This window comes from Cornus florida, unplaced genomic scaffold (genome assembly GCF_030987335.1).
Source record: "Cornus florida cultivar Cherokee Brave unplaced genomic scaffold, ASM3098733v1 CherokeeBrave_3.0.0_Hap2_Chr03, whole genome shotgun sequence".
Classification (NCBI taxonomy): domain Eukaryota; kingdom Viridiplantae; phylum Streptophyta; class Magnoliopsida; order Cornales; family Cornaceae; genus Cornus; species Cornus florida.
The window spans coordinates 53,118,140-53,131,730 of record NW_026775573.1 but is presented as its reverse complement, the minus strand read 5'-3'; the positions used below and the strand labels follow the sequence as shown (position 1 = coordinate 53,131,730).

The following is a 13,591-nucleotide window of genomic DNA, read 5'->3' as shown; positions in this document are numbered from 1 at the left end:
TCTTCAGCTACATAATGAGGGACACTTCGGAGAGATAAAACTTATGCCTTAGTTGATGCAAAATACTCTTGGCCAAAGTTATAAAGGGATGTCAATAGGCTTGTTGATTGCTGTCAAATTTGTAAGTGAAAAAGTTGGAGCAACTAATGCTGGTTTATTTATGCCTTTGCCTGTTCCGACTTCTCCATGGACAGATGTTAGTATGAATTTTGTGCTGGGACTTCCTCAAACACAAAGGGGCATGGATTCTGTGTTTGTTGTTGTTAATAGATTTTCTAAAATGGCACATTTCATACCATGCAGGAAAACTATGGATTCTTCTCAAATTGCTAATTTGTACTTCAAAGAAATTGTTCGTTTACATAGTGTGCCAAAGTCCATCACTTCTGATCGAGATAGGAAGTTTATCAGCCATTTTTGGAGGACTCTTTGGAAGAAACTGGGGTCTGATTTGAACTTTAGTTCAGCCTATCATCCTCAAACCGATGGGCAAACCAAAGTTGTCAACAGAAGTTTGGGAAATCTGATTCGAAGTCGCGTGGGAATAATTTTAAACAGTGGGATCAAGTTCTTTGTCATGCAGAATTTGCTTTTAACAGGTCTAGATGTCGAACAACTAAGATGAGTCCTTTTGAGATTGTTTGTTATGAAATAAGGATCGAATAGGAGTTTACGAGAACAAGAGAAAAATAAATGACAAGAAAAAAATAAAATAAAAATGGCACACACACAAACGAGACAAGAATTTACGTGGTTCGGCTATGCCTACGTCCACGGGGAGAAGATAGAACAATATTTCACTATGGAAATAAAGAGATACAAAGCAAAGTGGCTCACACCTAAAACCCAATTACACCCAAACTCTCTCACTCGAAATGATACTGATACAAACTCACTCAATTGATGATTTGGATGCCTTGGATCATATGTATGCAAGGCTATATATAGCCCAAAAATACTTGGTGACCAAGTGCATTCAAAAAAATTTCTTTAGAAGCTTTGTCAAATGAGCTTGTTGTGCACACCAAAAAACTTGCTCATCACACATGCTTGAAGCCCAAGTTAATGATGTAATGGGTGATGAAAATGCTGACTTCAAATTTGAGCCATATGTTCAACAAATCTCCACCTAGGGCGAAAATTCAAATGATTCACTATGTCTCTGCAAAACAACCTGTCTTCTCCACAAAACAAATTAATTAAGAATTTTAGTTAAGTTTGAGTCATCCTCAAACTTAACCCTTGGGCTCTCATTCTTCAACCCATGCATGTCTTGCACAGCCACAAGCACACCTCCAGTATTTCTGTCAAACTCCAAGTGCTTATCAAAAACACCCCTAGAAATTCCAAATTTGACATCTCCTTCAGCAACCTTCTCCAACCGCCCACAAACCACTTGCTGGTAATGAAAAGTCACCTTCTCACCCTTGTGGAGAATAGAACGTCCTTGACTTTTCCTCGCATCTCTGTTGTGACCAACTACTTGCCTCCCACGCATCTTAATGGCACTTGAATGGACTATCTCATTGCCACCAAGATTATTGCAAGTCAATATCACACCAGTCCTCATGGGTCTGCCTCCCTGTAAGGACTGCTGCAATTTCGGTTGCCATCTGAAAATGGATTTCATTCTCTCACCACATTGTATAGTCCCTTCACAACCCTTTTGAGAACTAAGATTGTAACTCCTCTTTCGAACACTTCTTTTGCCAAGACCCAAACGCAAATTTCTGCTAATTGTAGAAGACCCTATAGAAGCTCCACCTGTTACTGTATTCCCTTGCAGAAGATACAAATTTTTCACCTTGGTGCCTTATAGCACCACAAGAGAATCCATCACGACCATCATTGTTCCACACTCTGTTACAACCTTGTAACCTTTGGAGTCTAGCACACCTATTGAAATAAGATTCATCTTCAGATCCGATACATGTCGCACGTCTGACAATGTTCTCACCAACCCATTGTGCGTCTTGATCTTGACTGTTCCAATTCCCAAAATTTTGAAAGCTTGCCCGTTCGCCGTCAAAATCGAACCACCTTTCACCTCTTTATAGGAAGAGAAAGAATCCTTACTGGGACAGATACGAACGGAACAATTAGAATCAAGAATCCAACTGTCATTAAATGACATACCTGAACACAAGGTTGTCATGAGAACATATTCGTCACTTTCCGAATCACTCGTTGTAATAGTTGCCACTGAAGCTGCTTCTTGAACCTTTTCTTTGCCATTCCCATTCTTTGCCTTTAGTTTGGGACAGTGCTTGATGACGTGCCCTATCTCGTGATAGTAGTAACATTCCATATTTTTATGAGATCTAGATTTGCCTCTACTACCAGAACCCTTTGTCCCACTTTTGCCTCTTACAAATAGACCCTCAGCCCATTCATCTCCAATATTCCCAGACACCTTTTTCCTCAACTCCTGAGAGTTCAATGAGGATTGAATATCCTCCATACTAGTAGTGTCTTTCCCGTAAAGCATTGTGGTAACAAAAATGCTCATAGGAAGGAGGCAAAGAACACAACAAAATAAGGGTTTGATCCTCGTCATCAATTTTAATATCAGTATTTTTCAAATTCATAATAATAGAATTAAAATTATCAATATGCTCCTTAAAAGGCATACGTTCCTTCATATGAAGAGTGTAGAGTCTCTGTTTCAGGTAGAGTCTGTTTGTGAGAGAGTTCGTCATATACAGACTCTCCAATTTTAGCCACAACTTTGCCGCCGTGTCTTCATCAATAACTTCATGCTATACCTCATCAGCTAGATTCAAAATAATTGCACTGCGCCCCTTTTCATCGACCTCATCCTTGTCTTCATTAGACATAGTTGTTGACAACTTATCCTTCCCGAACAATACCTTCTTTAGACCTTGCTGAGTCAGCACGGCCTGCATCTTAATGCGCCAAAGACTAAAACTAATTTTGCCATCAAATTTCTCAATCTCGTATCTGGTCGACATCTCAAAAAACTCCCCAAAATATTTCTCAGTGAATAGTACCGTATTTGTGAACAGTACCCGAATAGTATCTGTGAACAGTACCGTACGTGTGAACAGTACCAGTGAATAATACTGTACACGTGAACAGCATCTGTACAAAATACACGAACCCGAGCTCTGATACCAATTTGTGATGAAATAAGGATCAAATAGGAGTTTATGAGAACAAGAGAAAAATAAATGACAAGAAAAAAATAAAATAAAAATGGCACATACACAAACGAGACAAGAATTTACGTGATTCGGTTATGCCTACGTCCACGGGGAGAAGACAGAATATTATTTTACTATGGAAATAAAGAGATTAAAAGCAAAGTGGCTTACACCCAAAACCCAATTACACCCAAACTCTCTCACTCGAAATGATACTGATACAAAATCATTCAATTGATGATTTGGATGCCTTGGATCAAATGCATGCAAGGCTATATATCGCCTAAAAATACTTGGTGACCAAGTGTATTCAAAAAAAATTTTATGCTTGTTGTGCACACCAAAAAACTTGCTCATCACACATGCTTGAAGCCCAAGTTGATGATGTAATGGGTGATGAAAATGCTGACTTCAAATTTGAGCCATATGTTTAACATTGTTTATCGGCAGAATTCGAACAATGTTTTAGATCTGGTTCCACTTCCAATAATGGGTCGTGTGAGTTCAAAAGCTGAAGAATTGGTCGACCAAATCAAATAAATTCATAACAGTTAGAATGTTTATATATATATATATATATACTTATGTTGGGTCATTATGTAATTACATATAATTGGTAGGGTTGTTATGTAATTAGCTTATTATTGTATCTTTATATAAGCCTTTATAGGCTTAGGGTTTGATATATGAAATACACAATGGCTGTAGCCTCCATGATCTCTCTCTCACTCTCTCTCTCTCTCTCTCATCAGTATGAACATGGTATCAGTGCCGTACGAAACAATGGGTGTGGGAAACTGAGATTGTGTTTGTGATTGGAGCTGTGTTGTTCTTGTACAAATCGAAATCGAGATCGAGGTCAAATCTACTCTTCGACGAAGGTTTGGCCGTCATTCTGCTCAGAGCCGGAGGTCTGAAGCTGTCGTTTTGTTCAGCGCTTCGTGTCTGTCGTTCTCAGATCTGAAGCCCTTCGTTTTGTTGGCCGGGGCTGCCTTGGCTATTGCAAGTTGCAGAGGTTCCATCATTGCAAACCATCTCTGCTCATTAGTTAGGTCTCTACTTGTGTTGGGTTGTCGCTGCCGCTGCAAGTGCTAGGGTGTGTACTAGCCTCGATTCTCCATTGTGAACCTCGGGTGCTTGAGTTTATTGTCGATGGCAGATTGCTGACTTCAAATTTGAGCCATATGTTTAACATTGTTTATCGGCAGAATTCGAACAATGTTTAAGATCTGGTTCCACTTCCAATAATGGGTCGTGTGAGTTCAAAAGCTGAAGAATTGGTCGACCAAATCAAATAAATTCATAACAGTTAGAATGTTTATATATATATATATACTTATGTTAGGTCATTATATAATTACATATAGTTGGTAGGGTTGTTATGTAATTAGCTTATTATTGTATCTTTATATAAGCCTTTATAGGCTTAAGGTTTGATATATGAAATACACAATGTCTGTAGCCTCCATGATCTCTCTCTCTCTCTCTCTCTCTCTCTCTCGCATCAGTATGAACATGGTATCAGTGCCGTACGAAACAATGGGTGTGGGAAACTGAGATTGTGTTGTGATTGGAGCTGTGTTATTCTTGTACAAATCGAAATCGAGATCGAGGTCGAATCTACTCTTCGACGAAGGTTTGGCAGTCATTCTGCTCAGAGCCGGAGGTTTGAAGCTGTCGTTTTGTTTAGCGCTTCGTGTCCGCCGTTCTCAGATCTGAAGCCCTTCGTTTTGTTGGCCGGGGCTGCCTTGGCTGTTGCAAGTTGCAGAGGTTCCATCATGGCGAACCATCTCTACTCATTAGTTAGGTCTCTGCTTGTGTTGGGTTGTCGCTGCCGCTGCAAGTGCTAGGGTGTGTACTAGCCTCGATTCTCCATTGTGAACCTCAGGTGCTTGAGTTTATTGTTGATGGCAGATTTCTGGTTCTTGCCGACGCTAATTATGAAGAAGGGTGGTGTTTGGCTGTAGGCGTAAAGTTATCCTAACCTTGGTTTACTAAAACCGGAATAACAGAGAACTAGTTTTGGTCCGGTCCGGTCCGGTCCGTTTGACCAGATCTGGCCCAAATACAGATTCAGAATTTTTTCCCAGGTTTGATTTTTTTTCTTTCCTTCTTCATTGCTGCTAGTTCAGACGGTTAAGGATAAGCCTAAAGACAGTGATGCAGATTTCAATTCATGGGAACAAAGGGATACTCATATCATTTCTTTAATGCTGAATTGTATTAAACCTCATATCAGCTCCAACTTCTTGTATTTGGACACTGCTAAGGAGATATGAAATCAACTCCCACTGTTATATTTAGGTACTGGTAATATCAATAGAATTTATGAGGTGTGTAGACAATTCTTTGACCTCCAGCAAGGTACTCACAGTCTAGAAGAGTACTTCTCACGGGCAATGGGAATTTGTGAAGAAATGAACTTGTTTAGCCCATCACTTCTAATGTGAAGAGCATGCAACAACAACGTGAGGATTTTAATGTTGTTCGTGTTCTCACAGGGTTGTCATTAGAATATGAACATAACAAGTTTATACTCGATGATCCTTTACAAGTTTATACTCGATGACCTCGACCACCTACTTCGCTCCCTCCATCTCCTTCAGAATCTTCGGATCCGACGCCATTTACTATGCTTGATGATTTGCCTATTGCTCTCCGCAAGGGTTCTCGGTCGTATGTTACTGCACATCCCATTTCTAACTTTGTCTCCTACCGTAATGTTTCATCCTCTTTATCTTGTTTTTTAATCCAAAATGTCTGCTACTTTTGTTCTCAAAACTTTGCAGGATGCTCTCTCTAATTCGGATTGGCGCAAAGCCATGGCAGATGAAATGGATGCCCTTCACCATAATTGGACTTGGGATCTTGTTCCCTTACTTCCGGGCTCCAAAATGGTTGGTTGTAAGTGGATCTACACTGTTAAATACCTTCATGATGGGTCTATTGAGCGGTTGAAGGCTCGTCTAGTGGCAAAATGGTACACTCAAACTTATGGTGTTGATTATGATGAGACTGTTTCCCCTATTGCTAAGATTTCTTCTATTCAGGTACTTATTTCCATTGCTGCCAATTGTAACTAGCCGTTGTTTCAATTGGATGTCAAAAATGCCTTCTTATGTGGTGACTTAGTTGAAGAAGTTCATATGGAGCAACCACCTGAGTTTGTTGCTCAGGGGGAGTATCGCCACACTGTTTGTCGCCTTAAAAAGGCCTGTATGGATTGAAACAATCTCCACGGGCTTGGTTTGGAAAATTGTTCGAGGCGGCATTAGAATTTGGTCTTAACAGATGCCAGACCAATCATTCAGTATTTCACCAGCGCACTAAAGCTGGCTTCATTTTTCTTATGGTGTATGTAGATGATATTGTGATCACAGGTGATGATTCTGAAGGCATTGCTAAGTTGAAGTTGTTTATGCAAAATCGATTCCACACTAAAGACTTAGGTAAACTTGGGTATTTCTTGGGTATGGAAATTGCTAGATCCAAGAAGGGTATAAGTTTATCTCAACGAAAATATATGTTGGACTTATTAGAAGAAACAGCTATGTTTGGTGGTCATCCAATTGATGCTCCTATTGATTCAAATACAAAACTTGTGTCTAATGAGGGTAATCTATTTAATGACCCGGGCATATTTCGTCGCCTTATTGGGAAATTATCTCACTATCACTCAACTTGATATTTCATATACAGGTAGTGTTGTAAGTCAATTCATGGGAGCTTCTAGAATGCCACATTGGATTGATGTTCTTCGGATTATTCGATATCTCAAGCAAGCTCCAGGTTTTGGGTTACTATATAAATCAAATGGTCATCTCAGGGTGGAAGGTTTTACAGATGCTGACCGGGCTAGTTCTCCTTCAGATAGGAGATCTACTACATCTACTACAGGCTACTGCACATTTGTAAGAGGAAATCTTGTTACATAGAGAAGTAAAAAGCAAATGGTGGTAACTCGATCTAGTGCTGCAGCTGAGTACAAGGCAATGGCCCATGCCACTAGTGAGTTAACATGGATACAACATTTTCTAAAAGAACTTGGGTTGACAGTTGAAGCTCCTATTCTATTGTTTTGTGATAATCAAGAAGTTGTTCACATTGCATCAAATCCTATGTTTCATGAGAGGACCAAACATATTGAAATTGATTGTCACTTCATTCGGGAAAAAATATTAAGTGGGAGCATCTCTACTCCATTTGTGAAGTCTGAAGATCAATTAGCTGATATGTTTACCAAAGCATTGGGTTAAAACCGGTTAAGGACTATTTGTTCCAAGTTGGGATTATTTGATATATATTCTCTAGCTTAAGAGAGAGTGGTAAAATGTTTATATATATATATATACACACACACACTTATGTTGGGTCATTATGTAATTACATATAGTTGGTATGGTTGTTATGTAATTAGCTTAGTATTGTATCTTTATATAAGCCTTTGTAGGCTTAGGGTTTGATAAATGAAATACACAATGTCTGTAGCCTCCATGATCTCTCTCTCTCTCTCTCATCAGTATAAACAATAACAAAGTGCGGCAACAAATTAAGGATAGCAATCACGGGTATAAAGAACATCTCAACAAGGGTAGAAGAAGTGTGATCTTTGATGTGGAGATTATGTATGGGCTATTTTGACCAAAGATCGATATCCGGCTGGTGAGTACAAGAAGCTGAGTGTAAGAAGATTGGACCGTGTGAAGTACTTGAAAGGATTAATGACAATGCATACGAGTTGAAGCTTCCTAGCCACATCAAGACATCCGATGTGTTCAATGTTCATCATTTGATTCCTTGTCAAGGTGACTCTTTGAGCGAGGATGATGCTAACTCGAGGTCGAGTTTTCTCTCACCTGGAGAGATTGATGCAGAGCAAGTGGAAGAAGACTATTTTCAAATAGTTGAACACTCTAAGAAGACGCGGCCGAGTTTCCATAAATAGACTGAGTTTTCATAAAAAGGGCAGATGATGAGTCTGATTATGTGATTGTTTTTAGTCTGGAGTCATTTATAAGTCTTTAATCTTGTTTTATTTCATGTTTAGGATATTATTGTCATTTGGTTTTAGTTTATAAGTCATGTGCCTTTTAACTGAGTCATATGACTATTTAAGGTCTGTTTTGTAATTTTTAGCTCTTTATTCTGCTGGAGAGAATACTAGCCTTTAGATTAAATTTATTTGAAGGGCTAGGATTATATCTTTGCTAGGGCATCCCTCGTCGCTTATAAAAGGGTTGTTCCAAGTTGTAATGAGCAACCTTTTACGTATTATCAATAATATCAGCTTGCTACAACAACATTTTATCTTCCCTTTCCTTGGGATTGAGTTATGGGTGTTTAAGTTATTCGTTAGCTTAATCTTGCTCTTTGTTTTCCCTTCTTAGTGATTTATTTCTCTTTCATAAGCTGATTGCATTAGGCGCTATCCATAACATATTCAAAACCAGATGATAGAATGGATGAAGGGGGAATCATCAGCTAGGAGAGTGATTATCGATGACTTCGGAGGAGGAACATGAATTAAGCTAGGTGACGCCGTGGGGATGGATTCAGGATCTACGATATCTATATGCTCTACGTTAGTCTCCACACTCATGGTTAACAAAGTAAAACAAGGGAACATACTAGATTGGAAACTGACCTGTAGAAGTTGCGAGAACAAGGATGAAGCACAGTATGGATGTTGACGAAGTCAAAACCCAAACTCAGCAAAGAGATACTGAGAGAAGAGAGCCCCAACAGCCGCGAACACAAACCGTCCACTACACTTCAAATTTTGTATTTTCTAATTCCCTTCAAAATAGGGACCGTTACCTAATATAGGAGAGAATTGGGGGCAAAGTGTGGAGGGAAAAATCTCCCCTCCAATAGGCGTTCGCCATGTCAGAATGTAGGGGCCACAAGCAAGAATTCATGATGGCTGGTTGATGAATCGCCAGGTTGAGGCCCAATGCCGAGGCCCAGAAGGCTTGCAATTTAGGACCAACCCATCAGCGGCTCATTGAATCTTAATGCATACACCGGTCCATCCATAAGCGAAGGTCTGACCCATAAGAACACCGAATCCCGTGTGGAAAAGGAATTATAGTTACTATAATTTTTTTATGTAAACTTGTATTATAAGGAAGCAAACTATATAGTAAAATCTTGTGGGACAAGTAATGCGAGTCCTAGTCCAATTCAACCTTTGTAAATTATTATAAATAGAGACATATACTTATATAAGCAATTCTCTGCTAATATTGTCTTCTTATTTGTTTTATTCTTCATCGTATTGCAAGGTTCTTTGACTTTTCCAAGTTAGACAAATTTTTGCACGTGCATCACCCCAACTCAAGAAATCAGCAAAAGAGTTACAATTCCAACTCCAATCAAACACATCACCCAACCAATCCCGAACAGCCCTGGCAAACTAACATTCAAAGAACATGTGATCCCTGTTGTCATCCCCTTGCATACAGTTGTAACAAATAGTTGTATATTTTCATATATTCTGTCACATATGTTTAGGCTTAATTATAGACTATGTTAGATAGCTCCCTATGATTTAGGCTTGATATTAGCTTTTATATTTGCATATATTCTGTTACATATGTTTAAGCTTAATTATATGCTTAGCTTACATTTAGGCTTCCTTTTATGTAACACATATAAATAACCCTATTGGGATGAATGTAACAGTAGAAATACAATATAGAAGGAAAATGAGAGAATTGTGTAAAGGCTTGAATGAGATAATCACTCATACACAACTCTAGTATTTATAGGTAAAAAAGAGCATATGCTCATATTACAAGAAAGGAAATAAAATCAAATCTAAATCAAACAAAGGAAATCAAATCAAATCTAAATCAAATCACAGAATATTCTATGGCATATTCTATAGCATAATCAGATCTATGCTAATACTGTAAGTCATTTCATAAATCATGGCTATCATATTTGCTAACAATAACTATGTTGAAATTATCCAATTCTTTTAACTCTCACATCGCATCAGAGGGTCTCACAACCCTATAGTCTCTTATGCTTCTTCTTCTTCTTTCTTACATTTTTTGAGGAGGCTCTGCTGCCTCCGCCGTGAGACCCCTCCAGCGTGTCCTTTGTATTGAGGCGCCCCTTGTTCGACCACTGTCCGGCTTCACTGTTATTGCACCATGTCTTCCTCTTCTAATACCTTGGATTCTACAGACTCTGCGACATCTACACCCATAACCTGTACAGTGTTGTTTTCCTTGTTCTCAATTCCCTAACATCACCAATTTGGTGACTATGAAGTTGGCTAACTTGAACTATCTCTTTGGTGCTCTCAGGTCAAGCCCCTTCTGGTTGGCCAGATTTTTTGGCATTTTGTTGATGGCTCTTATCCTATGCCGTCAGAATTCCTCCCGGCGACTGTTTGCCAACCCAGAGTACCAAGATGTCTGGACCTGCCCCGAGTGACTCTTCTCTCAGCAATCTGTTGCTTATGCCTCTACACTTCGATTCCGTCTCCTGTCTCTCAACAAGGAGAACCTCTCCATGTCTCACTATGTATTATATGCCAAGTCTTTGGCTGATTCATTGGCTTCTATTGGTCAGCCCGTATCCAACAATGATTTAGTTACTCATGTTCTCCGTGTTATGAGATGATAATGACAGCTACACTACATATGAGATGATCATCACCTCCAAAGGCAAGAATAAGCCTCAAAAAGAGACTACAACACAAATTTTCTCATTTAAAAAATAAAGAAACTAACAGAAAAAAAATATGAGATGGAATATAAATTGATTTTTATGAATATCAAACTCTGGTCAACTATCCTAACTATTCATTCTAGGTCATGGTGTGTCACAACTTGTCAAACTAAGTTGAATTATTTGCTGAAAGCAACTAGCAGTAATTCTTTTCCGGTTCTTTAAATTTATTTTATTTGATCCAAGTAATATTTAATTTCATGTTTTAGAGGTGTCTATAAATTCAAAAGTCAAGTACAAATAACTCAGTATAGGTTTCAATGAAGCGCACACAAAGAGATGTCTTCTTGTTAAGTTGTAAAGGGATAGTATGTACAGCATTTCAAAAGTGAAACACCATGAGGTATCTCTGTGTATTGCATAGGCACAAAACTGGGCTGACTAACCTCTTTTATTTCATGCCACATGTCTTTTGCAGTGAAACCAGGGGAGTTTCCAGATATCACAAAGCAAGGGCACTCTGAGACATGAACAACATCTGTCTCTTCTGCTGCAATCGCAAAAGTAATTGGGGGTAGTTCATTGGAAGTCCTGTATTAATATATATTGGCTGTTAGGCAGAAACCAAAATTGATGTAATTAATAATTGAATGTATCAAAACAAACGTGGATAATTCTTCAAATATAGAGAAGAGGAACTTGCATGTGATGCAGGAGCACACCATGAATGCCATCCTCCATCCTAGCAAAATAAACATTAAAGGAGTTTAGTATTAGATACATAACTCTACAGAAAGAGAAGAGCGCAAGAATTATATATTTATAGAACCTCAACATTAATAAAGCCTTGGTAACAAGTATTCCAATTATTTAGTGCCAGCTAATCAATACTCTATAAGTCAAATTAAAGTATTCGTGAATAGATAAACCCAATGTCTGTTTTTACCTGATCTTTGAATTGCGGTGACGACCAGACAATCCAGAAACCCCACCAACAGAATTCTGAATTCACATTAAACAAGAATATTTGTCATCAGACACAATGGTTTATCACCTGCCATATTCTTTCAGAAGTCTATGCAAGGATGAACCACAAAAAGAAATTATGACAAAAAGATTACAAGTCCGTGACACTAAGCTCCCTTGTATATCGGGCTATAAGAGACTAATTAGGGTCCATGACCTACACAAAGCTCATCCAACAGGTCGATGCGACCCCGGCACCAAATTCGGGCCACAACATCACACAAGAGAAGATAGAAAGAGAACTTACTGCCCATGTGAAGAGCAAGGTGACATCTGCTGAAGTCTTTCCAGTGTTAAACAGCTGCAGAAAATTGAAACCAACTTTTTAATATCAAACTGAATGAAAATCTATCAACATTCCAACAAATAAATTTCTGAGAAATTCTTCCCTACCGTAAAAGTAAATACTGTTACAGGGAAGCTGCTCTCCTTATAGTTATGGGGAATAAAAGGGGAAATTTGACGACAAACTATTTGAAGTTCTGGATCAGGTTCTCCTGCATGCAAAAGAGAAAAGAAAGGTACATCTTTACGATAAATTTTCCATGAAGGTCACTGCAGTAAGAAATATTTCAGTTGAACATAAAATTACCCTCATATACAGTCCAAGCCCTTGGGAACAATGCATGATATGTGGAATTACACCCATTCAGATTCCAGTCCCAAGATCCAATCCCCGAAGTTGAACTCTCTCTGCTTATCCACATTCTTTTCAGTGAGATCTTTATTTACTTGGTACATAAAAATTTCTAAAAGTAAACAAAATTAATGCTAATTTTTTTTTTTTTCAGAATCCATTCATTTTAGCAACTAAAAACACGAGTGGCATTCAGGAAACACACACACACACACAAAGTAGTGTATATACAACATGCCATTTCAAAAAAGAGATTAAAGTATGAGGCAATATAATAGCTGCTTACTTTAACACTTCTGGGCTCCCCGGGCATAGCACAGTAGAATACTTTTCACCAGTTGGCCGAGAAACAAAAACCTGCATAAGAGACTCATAGTTCAAATTAAGAAATTCAGATAATTAGGCAAGGACTAAGTTGCAGTAATAACTTAACAGGTATATTAGCTTTCTGCTGTTATTATGAATATGTAAGAATATTCCCTTTTACTAACACATTTATTTATTTTTGGCAGGTCTACTACGGACACATATGAGGATATAAAATCTAAAGTTCACAATGGAAATTTGGAACCTTTTTTTTTTTTTTTTGTTTAATTTTTTGAAAATTTAAAAATTCATTAAAGGCACTCAAAAGGGAGCAATCCCAAAAGAATACACAAGCCGCGTCACTATAACTTTAAACTATCCAAAAAATCCAAAAGACTATCCGTAGATTTACAATTCCACCGGTTCACCCAAAAGAATAAAGAAGTATATTGTATTTAAAAGTGTTGTAAAGCATAAAACAGAAGCGAAGAGATAAATAAATAAATAAAAGTAGAACACACATATATTACACGGTTCAACCACTATGGCCTACATCAATGGCACAAAGAGCCCAAAAGGCTACATCACTTTTGTAATACTCTCCCAATTCATATACAATGCAATGGTGGAAGCTCCTTTATATAGGAGAAGAAATTATGAGAATGGAAAGAATTAGAAAATAGGAAATAAGGAGGATTTTTATCCACTGATTCCTCCATTAAATCTTCAATAAAAAGACCAAAAATGAGACTCCTCCCCATAAAAGGATCTCCTA

The 13,591-nt window shown here is 38.2% G+C and overlaps 1 protein-coding gene across 3 annotated transcripts in view; it reads right to left on the bottom strand.

Annotated features, from left to right (window-relative positions):
- The window catches only part of LOC132300541 (uncharacterized), a 67,390-nt gene that overhangs the window by 24,702 nt on the left and 29,097 nt on the right, over positions 1 to 13,591 (bottom strand). For all 3 annotated transcript variants that reach the window (XR_009480486.1, XM_059797666.1, XM_059797667.1), the window contains exons 7-13: positions 12,797 to 12,867; positions 12,466 to 12,566; positions 12,267 to 12,370; positions 12,121 to 12,174; positions 11,794 to 11,849; positions 11,551 to 11,589; positions 11,294 to 11,438 (exon numbers count right to left, since the gene is read on the bottom strand). Coding sequence is in view for 2 of the 3 variants with exons in the window: in XM_059797666.1 (XP_059653649.1) it covers positions 11,294 to 11,438; positions 11,551 to 11,589; positions 11,794 to 11,849; positions 12,121 to 12,174; positions 12,267 to 12,370; positions 12,466 to 12,566; positions 12,797 to 12,867 (570 nt within the window). In the remaining variant the exon portion in view is untranslated. The remainder of the gene's footprint in view (positions 1 to 11,293; positions 11,439 to 11,550; positions 11,590 to 11,793; positions 11,850 to 12,120; positions 12,175 to 12,266; positions 12,371 to 12,465; positions 12,567 to 12,796; positions 12,868 to 13,591) is intronic.